The sequence below is a fragment of the Plectrocnemia conspersa genome, unplaced genomic scaffold (assembly GCF_051122295.1).
Source record: "Plectrocnemia conspersa isolate PC_06_02 unplaced genomic scaffold, ASM5112229v1 ptg000013l, whole genome shotgun sequence".
NCBI classification, from domain to species: Eukaryota; Metazoa; Arthropoda; class Insecta; order Trichoptera; family Polycentropodidae; genus Plectrocnemia; species Plectrocnemia conspersa.
In genome coordinates, this window is record NW_028277177.1 from 5396702 (window position 1) to 5420651 (window position 23950).

A 23950-nucleotide genomic window follows, 5' to 3' on the forward strand; every position below is an offset into this window, starting at 1 on the left:
CTGTTAAATGAAACGAAGTATAGGTACCGATTTGTGGGGACCATTGTAATCAGCATAAATTGATGTAAATAAATTGTGTCATACATTATGCGAAAAAATAAAATAAAATTAATTAGTGTTTAACCAGAAAGGAATTTCGACGAAAACGGTCTGACAATATGGCGCTAAAATTTCCATTCCTTCACAATTAACAGGATTGGACACGGTTTAAATTTTCATCATGACGCAATAGGGAAATCTGTTAAGTTTTAATGGTCAGATTTATAATAAGAAAAAAGTAGCATATAAATGCGTTCTTCTGCAAAATTAGATAAAAAAGTAAGCGAATGCCATTTTTTCGTGGAGATAGAAAAATACCGTCGCCCGTTTTACGCAAATATTCAGATGCAATTAATTTATTAGCTTATATATGTTCCACGACAAAAACTCCAATGACTTTAAACTACAATACGTCTACGATAAAAGATCCAGTCAGCAAAATATCTAACCGACTAAAGCTCCAGTCGACAATTGATCCAATGACATACGGCAATAAACAAAATATTCAAAAAATCATTTTAAATATTTTATTTGTTGCCGTTTTATCGTTGGATCTAATGTAGTATGGATCATTGGTAGGCTGCATCTTTGAGTCGAAAGACAGTGAAGCTTTTATCGTGACACGTATAAAATACGGTTAGTTTTTCTATCGAACTATTTTTTTAATAAAATATTTTTTATTTCTCTGTTTATACCCTCTAAAAAAGAAATATATGTAAATATTGTTATTTTGGGTATGATTATTACTGTAGTATTGAATCTACAAGGACCGTGCAATATAGTATAGCTACAGTCGTACCGCTGTACCAGATAATAAGATTGAAACATTATCAACTTTAAAGGAGTATAGAACATGTAAAGCGAGTACTCACCGGCTGGCGAGGACACAAATTCCACAAACAAGTCTTGAGAAGTTCCTATGATGGAGTATGGAAACTTGCCCATGCCGCAGAACGTGCCTATTACTTGCGACGACTCGTCCTTTCCGTCGTAGATCCTTATGTAATCGTACGGGCAGTGTTCAGACCCTGAAATAAATTCATGTAATAAGTTTATGTATATTAAACCTTTAAAGCACATAAAAACTATAATTATGACATTTATAAATAAAAAATAAATTTCTTTAACTTCCCCTGCGGATATGAATGATATTCATCTCCAGAAAAACTTCATTCATCAATGGGATTGCTCTTGCTATATACGATTTTTCAATACGTATGATTTCGTAAAGCTGGGTTATTTTTGGTGTAAAAACTAATGTTTGCTAAGTATATATAGGAGCAATGTGTGATGCCTCTTAGTATCTTGTAAATATTTATTTACAATTTTTATGCCTTTTATAGATATTGACTACGTGATAATTTAAATTCGAATTAATAATAAAATAAAAATTTCAGATGAACAACTGCGGTGTTTATGTTAATTTTATGAAAATAATAGTGGACCAATATTTTATCATTGGGGGACTCCAGAGCATAATTGATATTGTTTTAGTAGAGTTGTGTATTATGAATTATCAGAAACCATAAGATCGATCAGCTTGTCGCAGTAAAAAGTATTATGTAAGTACATTGCATGAATTTATGTAAAAATTAAAAAAAATATTTTTATAAATTTTTTTAAATATCAAAGGTTTGTTACAATAATTTTTAAGGAACTAAAAAAACAGATTTTACAATTTTTATTATCTGGGTTTATTAATAAGATGATCATGACTACCTGGCAAAGACAGTGTCATACTTTTATGTTGTGATATTTTCATAGCGATATCATTAAAGCTTATTAAAATTTGTTTGTCAAAGTTTTTTACTTTCATTGGAAAAAATGCTCAGTGCATATCTATTTTATTTAAGTCTTGAAAAAACCTTTCTGCTGAACAGTTATTGGCCATTAATTGCTTTCCCATTGAGAAAGGCATTCTGATTTTTTCTTGTATATACTTTAATAAAGGTCTGTATGAGATAGTGTTTCTGTGGGTTATGGCTTTGTCTCACGTATATATGAAAGTACAAAAGTATATCAGTAAGTTTCAGTTTCTTTGGGCATGTTTTCAACACCTTGCTAAATTTCTTGCTTCGATTATGTCAGATTGCAAGAAATGAAAATATAAATTCTTCTCATTAAATTAGTTTCGAGTGCATCTAGTATGTAAATAAAATATGCTACCCTAAACTTATCATTTGAAGAAAGTGCATTTATAGTTGTATATTTATAATTTTTATTATTTAACATTTAGTAAAGTGGTTTTTGCTTGTCGCTCAAGCTCTTTATATTATTTTTTAATTTTCTGTAAAAAGCCCTGAAGTGACATGTACAAACTTACACAAGATTCGATAACAGATTTAATTTATAAACGACTTTATTGTTCTTATGAAAATAGCTTAGCACACGGCTCAAAAAGTGCAACATAAACACAAATTAAGATTTTTCCAATTTTTGCAAAAAATATTAGTTTTAAGGGTAGCACCATCCTTGACATTAACATCGAAATACAAGTGACTTAGGACATCAGTTATATCAATGTAACTTTCAAAAATAGCTTATGTGGCTTTTGCACGTGCCTCACATCCAGTACCTTTCAAAAATTCAGGCACAGTTGCGAAACGTCGATTTGCTATTCAAACCCAAACCTAACCCAATGAAAGTTTTAAAACGAATTTTAGTTTAATAACTTTCATTAGTTCAAATCCAAAATATAAACTAAGCCAACTCATCTCTCAGAGGAAAATAAACAGAAGAAGAAGTATAGACAGATATCGCATCTCGCATGTTGCTCATACTTTATCTGCACATTTTTAAAAAATATAATAGCTATCCCTACCGATTTTACTATGAACTTCTGATATTAAATTATTGGTCAAAATTTATTCAAACCGAATTTTGGTCAATAGAAGAGCGCAAAAATAATTATCACTTCTCAGAAGTCAAAAATTCACGACAAAAGCAATAAAATCGTGTCGGTGCCGTCGCAGTGGGAATGCTCGGTAACGAAAGGTCTTTTCAACATCTGTATATACGTATTAATATATCAATGGTTTTATATATTCAGCGAAATATACTTGAATTATCACTTAATTCATTGTTTTTTAACCCTATATTTAAATTTTTTTTCTGTCTAAATTGTAGAAGGTTTTTTAGTTTTTTCCTCTTTAATTATAAACGCCAACGTTTTATTTTATATTCCTATATTTTACCAAATAGCTAATAACAAATTAAAAACATGAACATGGAATCAGTAACATATATAGAACTAATTAGCATGTTAGTAAAATTATTTATATTGTTGAAATAAACGTATTTAAAAAAAAAAAAATATTTTTGATTTTTTTCTTGTCTCGACATCATAGTATATAATTAATGATTAATACATCCATAATACGTCTGAAACCTTTTTCTATAATTAAACAAATTAGACTGCAGTGAAATAAATAAGAAAAAATAGTTGACCTCAAATAGTTAATTTGCCTATTAATTTGCTAATTTTGTACAATATTATTCAATACTATATTCTCTTAATTATAGATCACATTTCGTAATACACTATAACTTACCAAAAAAATCGTAATCATTAGCAGAGAATCCTAAGAGTTTCAGCGATTATTTGGATGCGCCTTAATACAATTCACATTAAACTAATAAAATGTAATTCTGAATATTAAATGGACTGCATCTCACCTGATGTGATGGGTCTCATCGGACACGTCATGATGTTCTCGCATCTCTGGCCGTCTATGTTGAACTCTTCGTTTTCTATGTAGAGTTTGATGAAGGGCAATCTCGTGTTCAGATGGTATCTACAGTGCAAATGGCGAGGATATACGCCTGGATAAGCCGGCGACTGGACGTAGCAAGTCTGGAGCCGACAGTCTCGGAATACTCTTTCGCAATACGACCTGGAAGCAGTTCAAAAAGCAAATGATCCCCCTCGAACGAGCTGAATTTTGATCGGGTTAAAAGGTTTTCCTCGTTCATATATAAACTGAATTTTCGACTTTAATTGAATATTTTAGAAAGGGTAGGCAGGCGGGCGCGATTTTGATCTGATATGAAACTATTTATAGCATTTTGGATGCTGTATTTTTTATTTATAATTGGCATATTATAAATTTGTAGGATATCACTCCTAATATTACGACTGAAGATTTGCAGATACCTTAACGTACATGTTTTTTTAACGAAACTTTTCGAAAATCACGCGACCCAGATGAAAACGTTTGTCTCGCGACTTCTCTCTCGCTTACGAATGCAAATTGTGTTGTCTAAACGTAACTTTCGAACGAATCCCTGTCTTCGGGTGATGTAATAATTATATCGGCGGATCTAAGGGCGTGGCCCCCGGGAATAGGGAGCCGTTATACCTCTGCGAAAAATGGTAATTTATATTCAAGTTAAAATTACCAATTCCGCGGTGGCCCCGCGAGAAGTTCTCCCATTATTTTTGAATAATAACACCGCGGAAAGCTTTAAAATTGAATAAAGATGAGGCAGGCGGGCTACACGTATTTACATTCGATTTAACCTTAATCTCGCGGTTTAACCGCAATGATACTCTGAGCCGAAACTAACCGAGGATAACTTTAATGTAGCGCGACTAATACATTGAACGGTTGCTTGACTTGCACATAAGTAAACCCAACCGGGCCATGGGTCATTAGGTCATTACGTATAGCGTAAAAGATTCAGATTAACTTATTTTTACAAGAATATTCGTAAAATAAAAATTTAATAACTCGATGATTTATAAAAAAAATGTGATTAATGTAGTATGATTTTGATCTACTATGAAAATTATCAAAAACATTGAGATGCATCTCACGTACTTCATGAGGCACTTTACTACAATAGTTGTACAGAAGTGTTCTAAATGTAAGACATACAAAGATATGAAATTGCATAGACTATATAGGATTTGTAACCCTTGCAAAGACAAGAAAACCTAATATTATATCTACGCACTGTTTTTTACATAGAGAATTTTTAGTTTCGGAAACATTACCAGCAGCACTAAAACCTGTACTAGATCAAGGTGTAAATATGGTGAATTTTACAAAATCAAGACCTTTAAAAACACGCATTTTTAAAAAACTTTGCATTTCTATGGAAGCTAAGTACGAATGTTTGGTTATCTAAGGGTAAAGTTTTTTGCCGATTCATAGAACTTAAGAATGAATTGTTAATTTTTTTTCGAAATGAATGTATGGATGATTTGGTAAAATGTCTTCAGAATAATGATTGGTATGCTAAAGTGGCATATTTAGCAGATATTTTTAATTACTTATATAACGTTACCACAAGCATTCAAGGAAAAAACGAAAAAAATTGACATCCATTAACAAATTGACAGGATTTCGAAAAAATCGAATAATAAAAAAAAGTAGAAATGTTTCCTTCACTTAACGAAAACATTCCCGAGGGAGAAAATTATGACTGGATACGAAATCCATTTGCTACGATTGATATATCGTGCTATGGATTTTCATACGTCGAAGAAGAAGAATTAGTCTCATTGTCGACTGATCGTACTCTAAAAATTAAATTTTCCGAAATGACCATGAAGGACTTTTGGATTTCTGTCCAAGAGGAATATCCAGTTCTTCACATGAAGGCACTGAAAATTTTGTTAAGGCTGTCAACATCATATTTGTGTGAGCTTGGTTTCTCAACAATAACTAATATGATAACTAAAAAATTAAAAAGACAAAAAAGACAGAGAAAAAAATTTAGACGAAGAATTGAGGGTAACTATATCAAATATTCGACCTAATATTTCTGATATCTGCAAAAGCCAACAAGCTCAGGTATCACATTAATTAATTTTTGATTGATCATATAAATTCCATTATACATATTAAGCATGGACGTCTTTTTGGGTAAACAAAGAGGAGGAAATGCACCATTTAGATTTGCCACCCAAAGAGCACCTTCAAATATTAATACAAATATTTTTAATAAAACGCGTATAAATATAAAATTGTTTCTAGGGAAAAATTAACTAACTTAATTTATTTTCAATATTAAACTTTTTTATATAGTTTAACTTAAAAAAATTGTATGTAACTATTATTTTTTTTAAATATGTAATAAAAATTATGTCCACATATTTTTTTCGACTTCTTAATTCTGGTGCACCGCCACTTTATCCCATGATCAAAAGTGCACCGTGACTTAAGAACCACTGGTCTGACTACATACATGTCATTAAAAAATGTACAGTTCAAAACAATTTATTTTGAAAATTAGACTCTAATAAAATAAATATGTACAATGCTGATATAATCATAAATAGAATGAAAGATGCAAGAAAAGTTTGAAAAAAATATAAAACATACATATACTTAAAAATATAAAGAATACTTCTTGCGACTTAGCTCGGATGACCGTTATTTTTTTTCTATTACCATTTCAGTAGGGTTCAAGGGATATCTCAACAACAAAAATTCATTAATGAGTCATCTCTAATCTTGCCGCGCATTTGTAATTTAATTTTTTGCTTGTTTATATAAAAAAATATTTTAAATATATTTTTCAATATGTGATGTAATGTGATTTATCAAATTGTATATTACTATTAGAGTCATTAATAGATTTATTTATCAGAATCAAGAGTTTCTGTACTAATTGTGAATATGGGTAAAATAGTCATTACTTTGATTAAAAACTTTTTTAATCAACCCTTACTAAAATATCACTTTACAATTCACCAATACTTCTGTACATAAATCTATAAAAATAAACAAAATGTTAATGTGGTCAAATCTCTAAGCACGATTTGAGCTAGATCATTTAATTAAAGTTTACAAATATTCGTTTTTTTAACTATTTAAATATCGAATATTAAACAATAAAATATGTAAAAATACGCTTAAAAACATATGGGTAAAGTTACGAAGAATAGAAAAATACTGTTTGATAATAATATATACATATAAATAGACATAATTTTATGTTATAACGAAAAAACAGTAAAAAATTCAAGACTGTTGATAGATTATTACTAAGTCGGAATTTTGTGAACAATCTCTGTGATTTTCATTTTATCAAATTTTACTGGCATCTTTTTTGTATACATATCATACATTTTTGGTTCCCACAGTCGAAAGGTGTAAAGTAAACAACGTGTCGTAATGCACTTTATCGGCACATTAAAAAAATATATTTGATCTCTACGGTTCATTGACTAGGCCAAACTAGCGTCATTAAAAACATATATTTTCTCATTATTTTAAATTTATTTGTACTATTTTCTTGCTTTCTTGTTAGTTTAATAAAATAATAAATTTAATACGCGTACTCTAATTATTATTTTCTGTTTAATAGCCGATCTTTTTAAAACCATTTTTTTCGAAGTATTTCTCGAGTTAAACGACCCGGCAGCTCCAGTAATAATTGAAGCATAAAAATATAATGTCAAAGTGTATTAAATCAGCGATGCCTACTTTTGTCAAGGGAAAGATAGAGAGAGAGAGAGAGAGAGAGAAGAAGCCGCCGCCCGGAATAATTTAATGAAGAAGTGTCGAGTTATAAATGAAGATTTAATAAAGTTTTCGCGCTCGGTGTGTCCGATCAATATTTACAAGGGCCACCGTTGTTGTTTGAGAGGCTTTCATCGAAGGGCTTATTGAGGTTTTTCGTCGGGGCGAAAGCTTTAAGCGAGGCTGTAAACAACTTACCCGGCCACGACCTCCCCTCGTCGATTCGGGTAGAGCTCTGGGTGCTGCCCGTACCGCAAGTACACCTCAAACTGCTGCTCTGCCCTGTAAATAACCGATATAGCTTCATTATCTAGAAGTTACTTCATGAAAATATACAAACAACTATGTAGTACTAAATAAATATACTAACAAGTGACTTAGATCTTTTATGCTATAAAATATAAAGAAAACAGTAAAAAAAACATAGGTGACGCGCCTTTCGGCTCAGAATTGCGTGACTTACTACCTGTACTATTCCGTCGGCTATGACTGTGACTTCAAACTGGGATGCATATAAAATCATATTTTAATTTGTTTTATTATAATTCTCATTTTAACAATAAAACAATTAATTTTATTTTTCACAATATGTTTATAAAAATTTTGTGATTTTTGTAAAATATATAAACTTTACTTAAAATTTAGTTATAACATATGACTAAATAAAATTTAAAACACACATACTTATATAATAAAAATTACACACTTTGTTTCTTAATAACAACATAATACCCAACACAGTAATGGATGGTCACACCATTATGTAACTGTCAAACCACATATGTAATATGTACATAATTATTATTTATAACACAATAGCATGTTTGTTATTTTCTTGTTGGGATGTAGATTTTTAATGCACATTACCAAAGTTAAGATAAGGCGTCGAGCATGCTCGGCTTTGTTATACGGAGCGCGTGTCACTTTAATAATTTATTGCTGTACGATACGCTAATTCGTAGCGTACTAAAATATGGCGCCATTGTCTGAATTACCCTTTTTTGTTAAAGAGAATTTAGAGAAAAATTCTGAAACATTTCTAAAATAGGAGTATGGGTCGTATCCGTACTTTTATTCAAGTGTCTTTTTGCTAGAAATTTTGGGATAAAATTCATTGCAATTAAGCACTTGTTATAGTTACTAAAAGGCATTGTCTTTCAAGTGCGAGATTTAGAACGCCCTAGTGTCGCGATCGCGTCCTTTATTCTTAAGCGTTGAGGCCAGGACATCAGCGCTTGAAAACGCTTCTCTTTCACGAACCATCCACATTTTTAATAAGCTTGCCAAACCCAAGGATGTTTTTAGCTACTGCTATTAAGATCTGGAAAATATGTGTGATGGTGCTAATTTTGGGTGTGCATCACAACACAATTTTTTAAGTATTTAATTGTGTAATTATTGATTATATAATAACCATTATGACGCATTGGGGAAAGCAGATTTGTAATAAAAAATGAAATAAATAAATATATTTTATATTGATTAAATACTAAAAATAATGCAAATTTAAAGATGGATAAGTATAATTAAATAAGTATATATTATTTCATTTTTATAACTGATTCTAAATAAAAATGTTTGATTAGATTTGCTTCTATTTTTTAAAATTTATGCTTTCTTTTTTTGTGTGGATTTACTTGGATAACATATTAAAATAAAATATGAACCAACAACACTTCACCTTAATATGTATTTTATGTATCCTAATCATATTTTCAATATGCAATGATAAAATGTTATTACAATATGTAAAGCTGTAGTTAATCACACTTAAGATTATTTCACTAATTAAATTGTAATCAATACTACAATGAACGATTTTGTATATAGTTATATTATTGATCCTCCAATTTATATTAGCACACTGTGTCTTATATAATGATTTTAGACTGAATAGATAAAATATAAGAAAGAATTTTTGCAATTTAATATTGTAGAACTCAGTTCAAAACTATACTATTAACCACTTTTTAAATTTATCGTTTTGTTGTAACATTTTTACTTTTAGCATATTTAAGTTAGGTCTTCAATTACTTATGTAGATCTCTCCATTCCAGGATCGCCTTTGATTCATAAACCCATCTTAATATATATAAAAAAATATTTATCGTATTCATATTAACATTACAAGTAAAAGATGTACATAAAATAATAATAAAAAATAAAAGCACTCTTCAAACGATAAAATATGTATCTAAATGCTTATTGAACGATCTTAACCCTTTCCGCTCTAAATTATTACACTTGAATGCATATAATAAAGTAACGTACCTCGAATCAAACGAAAAATACGTTTGATCGGTGAAGTTGTCTGTGTGGAAAAGCACTTTGACAAAACTCGTCTCTGAGATGAACGTTTGTGGTTGCTCTGTTTCGCCGCAAAATAGTCCTGGATCTTTTCGATTGGACACATCAGTCTTGGCGTTTCCATCTACAATCTGAGAAAGAAAGAAAATAAACGTTATATTTTCATATTTAATAAAATATGTACCAAATAATAATCACTAATGCTATCATTTAACACTTAAACATATGTTTATGTTATAAATGTTTTTGTAAGGTATCTTACGTAATTTCTCAGTCAAAAAGACTAAATTAAATAAAAATAAATTTATGTTAGAACTACCAAAAATTTAACCGTTTGTATAATAGACATTGTTTTTTATATTTTTGTCGTCATCATGAAGCGACCATAATGGTTTTATTGTACATATACAGAGTCACCTCGGCGATATACTAATGCTTGTACTACACTCTCTGGAAGCTGTCCGAACCGAAGTTCAACTGAAGTCGACTGAGGTCGCCAAACGGCCACACTGTCACAAATTCATATTCCGTCCGGATGGCGGCCGTGAACGATGTCCGCACGGCGGCTGCTGTCACGTACAGCTGGCATATTTGCGCGCGTTCGAAAAATGTGCCAAATAATCGCAATTTTTAAATTGTCATATTCTTAAAATTACGCTACTGATAATTATAAAAGTTTGTGTAGGCACTCACCAATACAATATCAGTGAAAACTTTTCGGTCGTAAATATTCAATTTACGCAAAATTTTTGTCGGCTTTTGCAAAATGCCATAAGGCATAAAAATGATACAGAATACGAACACCACATCTGTGACTATCCTAGAATTTGTCGTCATCGATTCTAAATAAGAATTCGTTATGGTGTGACATTTATATAAACCGATCTAGGAAAATACATAAGAATATTCGAAACGATTTTTTTTAACAAAATCAAGTACCACTAATTATTTTTTAATTATTTAATTTTATATGAAAAAAAATATAGTAACGATATCTGTTAGAAGAATATACTTTCAAAAATATTATTAATCCCTTTTGGTGCCCAAAAATATTCAAAGATGTCAGTAAGAATCTGTTGAAGTCCCCGATAAGCATGTGCAACTTGAGCACATGACCACGATACAGCGCTCGTCATGCGTGTTGACCATAGGACGCCTACGCGCATATTGAAATTTAACCGAGTTACTCGTTCTATTTCAGTTTGCGAAAAACCATATCATTATCTCTCTCACTCTCGTCACTTAACACGCGAGAGAGCGAAAGGGGAAGTATCTCACCGCTCGCGCTCGAAAGAGCAGCTCCGACTTCGGTCCGTTTGCCGACAATGTTCGGAAGCGCTCGAAGCTGGCCAAGTCGATTGAATTACCCCCACTTTACCTCCTGTTTTTTTTTAATCCTTGCAAATTATATTTTAATACAGTACTCAAGGGTAACGTCAAATAGTGAATTAAAAAATTCGCTACAAACTATTATTTTGTGACCAAATTTAATAATACGAAGCAGCGCATTAGTCAGTTCGTGAAACTTACAATTAATATTATTTTTTATTCTTAATTATTGAAATATACTTTTTCATTTCACATTATTATAATATAAAGTCGGAACGCCAGCTATCTACAGAGTAGCTAGATGCTACATCAACATACATACAAAAACATCAGGAGAAGCTTAAAAACCACCCCCGATATATTAGCGCAAAACAAAGGGCTTACGAATGAACATCATTAATTCATAAAGTTTAATTTTGCCATTATAATGAAATAAAACTGAGTTTAATACCTAAACAAAAATGGTCTGAATTTTATAATGAAAAGACATTTTATTAACTCTGTTAAAATATAAAGAACCAAATTTACAGTTGAGTTTTTATTAAAGGTTTATAGTAATTGAAACGATAGCCTGGAAGTGACTGAGGAACCGAGCGTGGGAACCGGACCCGAATTGTCCCCAAGCGGACGTCGCTAATTGGCTTATAGCCGGGAGATGAATTTAACGCTCAGATTGCTCTTCGACCCGATCGCTCGTCTGGACCGATTCACACGAGCCAATCGATTCTGATCCCAATCGAGATCCCACGTAGGGGTCACGGTGCGAATTAACAGTTGGCGACCCTACTCTGAAACGTCAGAATAATAAATCAGGCCTTTGGAAACTTTTCAATTTTCATTTGAATTATTCCAATTTCCCACGGATGTAATAATATATCGGGGCGCGGTGGTGTCTGAACAACATATTTTTTTCATCAATACCCAAAGTGGAAAGTTGGCCAACTGTTGTCCCAAAGTGCTGGCGCTTTTGTTCGAGTCAATAATTTTTCTCGGCTGCTGAAACTTTCAGCCTAACTTTCCCGCTTGTTATATCACTTTCCCCGACGCCTGCTTTTACTCAGGCTTGAGAAAGGCTCTAAGCTTCTAAGCGGTGTCGATTTAAAATTCTAGACAAACGACATCGTTCCATGTTTTCTTATAACGCCCATGAAGCACCTTCTTAGGTACTTTTTGAATTATTAACTTTTGTAGTATAAAATAAACAATTTGATGAACTGTATTGCATTGATCGTAATAATTTATATCTATATAAAAGAGTTTCTTAAAGTAATATGTAAACGATCGTCAGACTTCAGAAAAAAACACATTTTACCGAGACTACATTATAAGTGTTAATGCAAACAAGATTACTGGGTTTATAGTTTAAATACATAAGCATACACCTGAAATTTAAGCTTAAATTTAGAAACTTTGATTTAAATAAATAAATAAATTTGTAGTATATAGCAGGCTTGGCCAACAAGTCGATCGAGATACAATGTGTCAAAATATTCATAATCAGATTTATGGCCGAAGAAGTGTAACTTTGCAACCAAATAAATGCTGGAAAATCTGGAAACATATATAAATTACCACATACTCGTATTATAGGAAAATTTAGATGCCGATCATGGAACTTGGAGAGTCTTCGTTGGCGTGTCGAGTTGTATTATTGTCGGCTGTGATTTCAGTGGAGCACTTGAGAGTTGTTGTGATGTTTTCTCGTGATGCTCTCTGAACGATCCGCCGATGTCTTTTGTGTCGATGCATTCTCTTAGTTCGTCTCTGGTCGTCTCTGCTGATGCGTCTCTCACCACGTTTCTCCCCTATGTTACCATGTGTCACATATTTTATAATGTTAGATTTGAGACAACTCTTGATAATCGCAGATGTGGATGTTTGTGAGCCAAATGCATCGCTTTTTGATCAATAACCAAACGGCAGAAAAACAATTGTATCGTGTCTAGCGCGCGTCCGAAAAACAGGATAATTTCCATTCCTCATGGAAATTATCATATTTTTCGTCATTGTTGAAAAGAAATATTGCTAAAATGTTATTAAAAAAAAGAATTCGAAACACCATTTCAATATGTGTCAAAATTAATTTTTATCTAAAAAAAGTTGCAAAAACTAAAATCTGGATTAATTACGCAATGAAAGATGTTTCAATGCCAATGCAACACTTGCTTCTTTGCGACCGAGTAATCAATTTTTTCTAAAAGCGAATTTGCTACAGAAACCATAATTGAATTCGCGGATTCCCTACTTGAAAACATCATAAACAAAAGCGAAATAAAAAGATACATTCAAGATGTAGAATAATCTCGAAAAAAAATTTAAATGAACGCTGAATGATATATTAATCAATATATTACATTTTTCTTACAATTGGATGAATCGACGGTTGTCAGAGATATTGTAAAATTGCTAGTTTTTATTATAATGTTTGCAGATTTTTATTTTTAAGAGGAACTGACGGTAACGATTTAATTGCGATGTATCGATTTTTTTACTGGATTCAATAAATAAATATAATACGTAACCAAGATACAGTTGCTATTAATAAAACTTGTCTCAATCAAATGAATTTATTACCTTATGTCAGAGTGATGAAGATTTTTCAGACATTTTGAGCTATCATTGCATTATTTATCAATTAGTTTCATATAACAAGAGGCTTAATTCATTTAAAATTAATAAATTGCCCTTAACAGTTAAAAATGTCAAATCTTCTTTATCAAACAATATTTATTCTAAGAGTCTTTTATATAGTTAATAATATTTAAGTCATTTTCATAAATAAATGAAACAATGATTAATAATTTTGTTGTTTCTAAATATATTTATTGTGAGATTCATTATTTTTGAAATTTTTATCTCAATGTCTGTGATCTCTATAGTTTTAAATCGTAATCCTACTTTTTATTTACAACTTTTTTGGTATCGTAAGTATGTCTACATTGTTATTGTAATAGTTAAACATTTTAATCTATTTAAAATGAAAAAAATTGTAATAAACTGACTGAATTACTAATTTAAAAATATATTTTCACAAAGAAAATTAGGGATATATAATATATTAATAATCTATAATATAAGCAAATCTTTCATAGTTAAAAATGTCATATTTTCTTTAGTCTAACATTTTCTAATGTCGTTAATAAAATATTAAAGCGATTTAAAAAAACATAAAACAATGATATTTTTGAATTACCCATTTGCAAGTATATTTTTACAAAGAAAATTAGGTTTATTTTATATTTTTATAAATTTCTAAATACATTTTTCAAGCTTCATGAAAATGTTTTTAATTGTATTTGCATATCTATGATCTCTATAGTTTCAAGATCAGATTCGTATTTTATATTAACAACTTTTTTAATAACTTTAGTAAGGGCTACATTATTTTTTTTATGAGCTATTTAATTTATTTATAAATAAAATCGCAGAAAAGGAAGATAAAATATAATTGCCTACATTCTTTAACAAAAATGATTGTTGAAGAGAATACATTTTATTAAGATGATGATTTGTTATAATGGATGCAAATAATCGAACTAACAGAACGGATCGATTTACTTTGATTGATTATAGAGCGTCGAGTTGAGAAGAAATTTCTTTTTTATACCTGAATCATAGAGAAAATTGGTAATAACAGCCGTTGCTACATGTTTTGAGCCAGATAAAGATAAATAACTTCTTTGCATTATTCAAAAATTTAAAATAAAATTCAGGGACAGACAAATTTTATGGCGTAACTTTGCGAAAAGCCCCCTTACATTTTTGCAATCTGCCGTATCTTATGTTTCTTTTTATCTGATTAATAATGTAGCGTTTCGATTAACAAAGTAAATCAATAGCAAATAAAACTATTAAGAAAATCATAAATGATTTTTTGCTGATCATATTCTTGTAACATATATTAAAAGCTTCCAAGAACGCTTGTATATTTTTAAACATCTGGTATAGACCCACTGTTTCTTATGCAGCGGTATAAAAAAGCAGCTGTTGTAAAACATTACTATTTTTTAACAAAAAGACTCTATGAAATATTTTTTTTAATTTAACATTTTTAAAAAAAAACAGAAATTGTTAAAATAACAGTAGTTTGTTTTTTAGCCGCTTTTTTATCAAAAGCAAATATAGATCTTTTTTTAGAGCAAATTTTTTAACCAACGTCCAACAGTACTAACTCTTAATTTAAAATTGATATTTTTCGTAGCCTGTGCCGCATTGCGTTTCACTTAACAAAAAAAGGATATGCAAGAAAAAATAACCTGTGACTGCCAATAATAGAAACAATAATTTACTTCGAAGAGTTATTTACTGAAAATTTCTTATTCCAAACAAAGTCTCTTGTCTCAAAGATTGAGTTAAAATCGACAACTAAATAATATGCATAATTTAGATATGCATTTAAAAATTCGCTAGCGCTTTCAAGTTACCTGTATATAACTTATAAATCGTGTTAATATATTACAATTTTTCTCAGACATGAAAAAGCTATAGTGTTATTGGCATAATTCGAGAGAGTTTCTTACATAATTTTCTTAGAAAAATATCATGCTTATAATGTATTTTGAGTTAGGAATTATTAAATATAGATATTTACATAAAACACGGTACTTGATATAGCAAAATTCTATTTTAGGGCTCTATACAAACTTTTCGAACCACTCTCGTATGCTTTGTTATATAAATTTTCAATATCATCTATAAAATTACTTTACCAGAAATTCGTATTAATTAAATATTACATAATATATATAAAATCGCGTAGGTGTAATATTTATATATAATATACGTATAACACATAGCTTATGTTTGTTTAGGCATAAAATTAAATTTTCCCCGTAGAGAAAGTCAAGCGGCAATTTTGTTATTAGAAGAAGAGTGTTGGTAAGTCGAAAATTGATTTCGGCAACAAAGGACTTTAGGGAGTGCGTTAGTTATACGGATAGCGGAACGGTAACGCAAACAGGATGTAGGCTTGGACGAGATTGAACTTCCGTTTCGAAAACCCCGGGCAGGAAATGAGACCCACTTTGATAGCGATGAATTTCTCGAATCTCAAAGCTGTAGTATAGAGCTAAGGAAATTGAAGCCTCACCTGCATGTAGCCCATGTGACACGTGGTCGCGTTAACCAGCGTGCCTACTTTGAACTTCTTGAAGCGTATCCTCAGGATCCAGTCTTTGGGGCTGCCCCTGAATGACCTGAATCTGTACCAGCACGTCATGGGACGGCCGAAGGTCTCTAGAGTCACCTCTGGAGAGCTGACGTCTTCGTAAATGTCCACAGTCTTGTTGCAATGGTCCCTATTCAATTCAGCTGCAACAAGGAAAAGTATAATTAATATTTTGATTTATTAAAAACTATCAAATATACAGTACAATTAGAAAACTAAAATTTAAAAAGACTAGTTTTAGGTAGGTCTTAAAAAGATGTACATTTTAATCTTTTAAAGGTAAAAATCAATCATTAATGAAATGCAAAAAAAAAAAACATTTTCGATTTTTGTTAAATCTATTTATTTTTAAAATTAGTTTTGAAAAGAACAAGTAATTGATTTTAAGATATTAAATATGATTTTGTAATAAGAACAGCAGGATTATTTTACTATTACGCTATAGGAGGGACTGCCGCATACGCTATATGGGGTTTACTGCTTGGGTTTATATATAAAAGGGTTTGCAATGAGCTTTGAATGTATTTGTGTCAAAAATACGTTAGCTGGGATTTTTTTACACTTATTTTATTTTAATTCATATAAGCATTATTTTGCTTAAACAAATATTATTTTATGTAGTTTTTTAAGTGGCTTTTCTGCCCATCAATGCCCGTATCACATTAAGATGTTAAAATCAGTAGTCTACGAATAGTTTGAAATTCAATTTATTCTAGAGCTTTCACTTAATAATGATTTATAAGGTATCAATATTTCTATATGTTCATTTTTGAGTCATTATGTATGTAAGTCATATTCAAATTCTTGTTAAAATGCAATCTTGTATTTTACATATTTATGTAAATCACATTGAAGAAGTCTTTGAATATTGGTACCAATCTTTTGCGGTTTTTTTGGATTGTTACCAAATTTTTTTTTTGATTGTTACCAAATGCTTTTTTTTATTGTTACCAAATGTTTTTTTTATTGCTACCAAATGTTTTTTTTTATTGTTACCAATTGTTTTTTTTTTATTGTTACTAAATTAATTTTTTTTTTAATTGTTGCCAAATGTTTTTTTTTATTGTTACCAAATATTTTTTTTTATTGTTACCAAATCAATGGTATTGAATTAAATGAATAAATTGAGCTGTTTCTAGCTTTTAAGATGAGATCTTAATTGTTAGTATATTATTATTCTCAAATAGTAGAAATATATTGTATGGTGAAAGTTTACCAACAATTTTTTATTAGGCAAACTACTCATTTTATTATTGATAATAATACAACAAAAATCAATACTGCTATGTGCACGTTTGCTTGTGGTGTTTATTGTGCTTTGATTGGTTCTGTTTGCTTATAGCACACACTGTAACTGCATCCGTGTGCCTTATTGTATGACCCAATTTACTCCCACTTACAGGCCTCGCAAACATGTTTTGTTAAAATATTATATTTGTGTATTATAAAATTGTTTCAGATATCATTAAATTACATTGGAAATGTGTATATTTGGTAATCAAAACATGTATTTGATTCTCGAATTTTTTCAAGTACCAATCGTTTACTACCCCTACAGCAGATAAAAGCAAACTATGGCTGCGCTGCAGTGCTAGCTGTCGCTACAACTCTGACAGACTGCGATATTGATTTCACATTAAAAGCACATTAAACGTAATATCGGCGTACGTAAGAGCGAACAAAATGTAATAAAGCTTTGCAATCGTACTCAAATCGGAACATAAAGATTTAATGTCATCAGTGTCCGTTGCACAAAGCATGGATTGCTACAATTAAACCCTTATCGTGAATGATTAGTAACTATCAAACCATTGAATATAGGTATCTCAAGGTTGATTTAAGAAAATATTCTGTACTTTACACAGTGACACTGGCAGATAATAAAGCTAATTTTTACAGTTTCTTATTTTATATTAATATATATTTTCTTACTAATAAAAAAATAATTAAACTAATTTAACTTCTGCCTTGTAATTGCTTGTTCGCTATAAGAGCACTGTTACGTATAAGAAAACAGAACAGTATTATTTTTTTACTGTCAAGGTACAGTTGTTGAGATTCTGCGAACACCGGTAATAAGTTTTTCCTAGATTCGCAATGGGCTTTTAAATCATAAAAGTTTGGGGATTTTCACGAAGAAAAGACAGAAGTCGTTAAAAAATAATATATTGAACATAGATAACAACGCAGTTATTTTATTAGTTTTATTAATGTTTTTTTATAATGATCAATAAAAATGTTTTAATAATATTAGTTTTTTTCTCTTCACAGCGATCAAGTAAATTCTACGTGAATATGTTACTTTACTAACTTTTAATAAAAAAATATACCATTCTAATATTTTTTTATATGAATATATTAAATTTGTTAAATACTCTTCAATTGCCAAAATGACCCTCGCGCTGCGCTAGGAGTAGACTCGCGCTAAACAAGCGTCACGGCAAAAAGGTTAAAGTTAAAATAACGCATAATAAGGCAGCCCACGGTCTGTGCTACTAGTAAATAATATTTAAATTTTATAAGTATATTTATTTTTTATTATAAAATTAAATTCCATAAAAATATTAAATCTAACATGTCTACTATAAGATTACATTGAAGAAAAAATATAAAAAGTGACTATTGATATTTAGGTGCAAAGCGCAAATTTTCTAAAAATTAGTATTAGAAAAAAAGTTTTAATTGTTTATTTAATTTGTAGCCTTATTTATTATATAAGTATATAAAAAAACTGTTTAACAAAGTTTACGTAAAACATATAACCAATAGATAAATATCACATATATATGTTTTTTATTCGCCTTTTATTTCAACACATTCGCTACCAATTTTTTTACATGTGTATTAATATTTATTTATTACATAATTAAATTTATTTATTTTAATTAAGTGAAAATAGTAATACGAAATTTATGGACGTTTACTCGAGATTAGTTTTGAAAAGGGATAGTGTTAATGAACGAGTTTGGACAAACTTTACCGAAAATCCTAAGTTATATCAAAGGGATAACCCAATAGTTTGTCAGTGATTAATTGATACATAATCCCCTTGATACTATCATACATATTATATGTATATTGTACTATGTGTACGGTCCTGTTAGTTGCGTCGTTGAATTTGTGTGTATTTTTCAATAGTTGGCCGCCAGCCCAAGAAAAGTAGGAAGGCAAAAGAAATAAAAAATAGGATTTTTGGGGTCAGCGAACTAGATATGATATGTAGCTTTTTGAAGTAAGTAATGTATTTTGTATTGCATGTTTGACAGAATATTTTTAGGAAAATTCAATGCATTTCACATTATACGTAGGGTTATGTAATTATATCCTAACACGCACATGTATAATATTACATTAAATCAAATTAATAGTTAGAGATTTATTTGTAAAAATATTTATACATCATTTTTTAATCATTAAAAACTCTAAGTATAATCTAAATATAAAATATAATAATATTATCTATTATAAACTGTCCATATTAATGGGGCACCTCTTAAAATGACGTGAAATTCTTTACTATGCATAGTCTAACCGAAATATTTTAGCAGGTAGTTTTAAATATAATTCTGAGAACTATACAAAGGAATTTATCGTTTTTAATTGCTCACTTGAGTTTTAAAAAATGATTGCAAGTTAAATTGCCAAGTCTCGCTTTAGTGACCTTTATGTTCAGTTGCGTGATTTTTGCATTTATTTGTCGTTATATTTTATTTTATTAACCCTTTCGTGCTAAAATTATTTTTTTGCATTTTTTAATTTTTTTTTTGCATTTATTAGTCATTATTATTTATTAAGAAATATAGAAAAAAAGGGATTGAAACTTATAAAAAATTTACTGGGATCTATACTTCCCACTGATACTTGGCAGAGTACTTATTGTGCGCAAAAAAGAAAAACTTTTTTTTTTAAGAAATTAATTTATTTACTTAATTTATTTCAAGTAAAAAAACAATATTATTAAGATAAAAATAAAAATAAAATCATTTCTTATGAAAAAGATAAAAAAAATTAGTTTGTTTCGCCTTCTTTTTTACTCTACAGTCTACACCTTCTGTAAGTTTCACTTTTTAGAGGCACATGTTTACCTACAGATTCTAGGGGTATATTCTTTAGTACTCGGGCATTATTAGGCAAAAAGCTTGATGGTCTGCCACGGCGTTTCAGCAAACTAAACTTGCCGATCAACTGATTTTCTAGAGATATCCTAAAGGCTAATTTAAAATTCAAATCAAATCACCCCTAATGTATATATCACACAGTTTAAAAATGTCTTTATAACTCAAATCGAGCGTCAAAATCCTTATTGTCCTTAAAATTTTAAAGTTTTGTTACAAATTCAACTTATCTAACACACGACACTTGAAATAATACAACCCGTCTTATTTTAAACTCAACTGCCACTTTTAAGTTCAATCGATGAAGTAGGTAAATGTTTAATCGTAATACCCAATAATAATTCTAGATGGTAGTAGTGAATAAAATTGTGAAACGTAAATCCCACTGATCTGTTTAAGACAATTTCGAAAGTGGGAAACCGTATTCCCATCAAGCACGAAAGGGTTAAATAATTTTTTTTGAATATTATACAGTGAAACTTTGTAACGAATACCGAAATAACGAAATTCCCATTATAACGAATTCATACAAAATGTTTTCATTGTAACGAAGACTGATCTCAGTATAACGAAAACAGAATTTAAGAATGATGTTATAACTTGACACAATTATTATCCGAATTCAATTCGTCCTTTACTTTGTTTGACCGTGTGCCGGATGGGTTTTTTGTAAGGGGTTATTTTGATGCTGTAGTAAGATGATAATTAAAAATAAAATAAAAATATATCATCTTCCTTACATTTAATATGTCGAATTTTCAGTATAACGAAATTTTTTCTTCGGTTCCGTGAGCTTCGCTATACTGAGATTTCACAGTTTAAATAATTTTTCGATGTTTATTCTCTCAAGAATATTCTAAAAAAAAAAATTCGTTGATAATCCGTCCGAAACGTTATCGTTAAAATCCGAAACCGACGAAAACCGAGGCAATTATTTGCATGTATGTATTAACATTATGAGGCATATCAATGTGAGCGCGTGGGTCGCGTACGCAGAGAAAATCAAAGACAAATTTTTCGCGAAAAAAATCGACGAAAACCGAAACCGACGATAACCGAAGTAAACGAAAACCGAGGTACCACTGTATATAGTAAGTGAATATTATATAACACTATATCATTGACTCCCGTATTTATACCCGAATCATAGAGAGAAGTGTCTATATCAGATAAAGATAAAAAAACCTTCATGGATTATTAAAATTTTTATGGCATAATAAATCATATGGAAAGCATCTCATACATTATGCTAACTACCATTACTCAAGTGGAGTGGTTTCTTTTTATCTGATTATTAATATAGTTGTTAGATTATCAAAGCAAAGATAAGGCTGATTAGAGTAGCTTAGAAAATCGAGAACAAATTTTTGCCATTTAAAATACTTTTGACTTTAATTAAAAGATTTTAAGCAATGCGCATATTTCAAGCATCTGGCAAGGACCTACCCTTTCTTATGCATGATATAAACAAATACAGTAATTATTTAATTTTATATAAAAAAATGCTTTATGATTTTTTTGTGTTTAACGTATAATATATGTTTAATTTTTGACTAGCGAGTCATGTTTTATTTTTGAGTTTTAAGTTATTACTTAAACCTCACTAAAAGCATAATTAAAATATTGTTAGATAATCAATGGTTAGAAATTATTATTTAAATTCAACCATTGTACTCTTTGCTCTAGATCATTTTAAACTCAACGCGAGCAGTTTTGCCGGCTTATGCTTATTTATCTGCGGTTTTCTTTGTAGTGAAAGCGCAGTCGGAAGGATAACGCTTATTTATGAACTGCAAAGTAAAATTAAATCGCTCGTAAATAACCGAGCGAAATAAATAGCGTGGGAATAAAATAATAATAAAAAAATCGCCCGTTCCCTACAACAATAAAACGAAAGTGAGTTTTTCGGAAAAGCTTCCCCAGTAATGAGCGTAATAAAGGGTCGTCGACACTTTTAAGGGACACGCCGTGGGTCGGTAGTTTCGCAGTGGGGTCAAACGGTAAAGGTAAAGGATACACGACCTCTTCCGGTTAAATGCAAATTATATAGCAATTACCTTTAATAGTTCGCTTACGGAAAATTATCGAATTAAGGAATGCGAGCGTGGAAATTCCTGGGCGCGCCACAAAGTCACGGATATAATTTTGTATTATGTGGATGTAATTATAAGTCACGAATGCTCATACCTTTTATTGCTGGGCTTAAATTGTTTTTTATGGAAACGAAAAGAAAGCACGCGAAGCTAAGCGAAATGTCATTTTGCTATGGCCTTATGAGTTTCAAACTTTTAATATTATCTTGATTCGCTTTGTGTATTTCATACGGCAATTTTTTTTATTATAATCTTGATTCGCATTATATATTCTATAAATATAATATATTATATATAAAGATTGTTTGACGAAATTTTGACAATAACAGATTTTTCTGAAAAAGAGGAAAATGATAAATTAAATATTAGATAATACATTACTAAATTATTTGCTACAAAACATTAAATTAAATAGATATTTATACTAAGATTATTTATCTAACGTACTTTATTTGCAAAGAGACAATACAATATAACGTAAAGAGAATATAAAGTATGTCAGAGTTTGTTTCATTGCAAAATATTTGTGCAATACAGTTAATAATACTCTTTATATTACTCAGTATCTCCATAATGATCGCAAAATTGTTATTTTCTCTATATATGCTGAAACACAAAAAAATGCTATCTCATGAATAGTGTTAATGTAGCATCACAACGTTGTAGTTTTTAACCAAAAAACACGAATTAGCACTGAAATGTGAGCCGTTACTTTATTGTGATAAAGAGTACAACAGTTTTGTTCATAATTTTATTCGCTTTTTTTAAGATTGTTTTACAAAAATAGAGTAAAATGACAATATAATACTTTTTACAGACTGTACGACGTAGTAGTTGAATTCGTAGTATTTAATAATTAAAAGAAAACCTCAACATTTGATAATATTTAACGTACTTTTTGTTCTAAGATCTACTGGTTCTTCTATTAGGACCATGAGACATTTGTTTTGATCGCATAACTAAGGAATTTAATATCCCAGTTCGTCCCCAAAATCTCAGGACTGGTCCTGGAGTATAAAAAAATATCAATAATGTTATATGTATACCAAATATTAAATAACCTTTATAAAATAGTTTAAAAATGACAATTAAAATTATATGTATATTGTATGTAAGACATTTATTTTTAATTAAGTATTTGCTTAAGGGTTTAGTTTGATAAAAAATAATTAGAAAGTAAAAGTTAATTTAAATAATTTTTTAAAAATAAAACGTTATTTATTGCCAATATAAAGCTCTTTTTTTATATATATTGTTATTTCAATAAATAAGATAATTGAAAAAACACATTTCTGACATTGTTATAATTTCGTTTTGTATCATTTATTTTTTTATTATAACATGTGAGCATCCAGATATTCCGCACGTGATAAGTGCAGGTGCATTTTGCAAAATTGCTTTGCATAATCCGCAATACCAACTTCAAGT

The 23950-nt window shown here is 29.9% G+C and overlaps 1 protein-coding gene across 3 annotated transcripts in view; it reads right to left on the reverse strand.

Annotated features, from left to right (window-relative positions):
• LOC148227120 (cubilin) overlaps positions 1-23950 on the reverse strand; it is a 74000-nt gene that overhangs the window by 13784 nt on the left and 36266 nt on the right. For all 3 annotated transcript variants that reach the window (XM_088203041.1, XM_088203039.1, XM_088203040.1), the window contains exons 3-7: positions 16237-16457; positions 9783-9949; positions 7710-7793; positions 3715-3932; positions 912-1067 (exon numbers count right to left, since the gene is read on the reverse strand). In XM_088203041.1, the coding sequence (XP_088059167.1) occupies positions 912-1067; positions 3715-3932; positions 7710-7793; positions 9783-9949; positions 16237-16457 (846 nt within the window). The remainder of the gene's footprint in view (positions 1-911; positions 1068-3714; positions 3933-7709; positions 7794-9782; positions 9950-16236; positions 16458-23950) is intronic.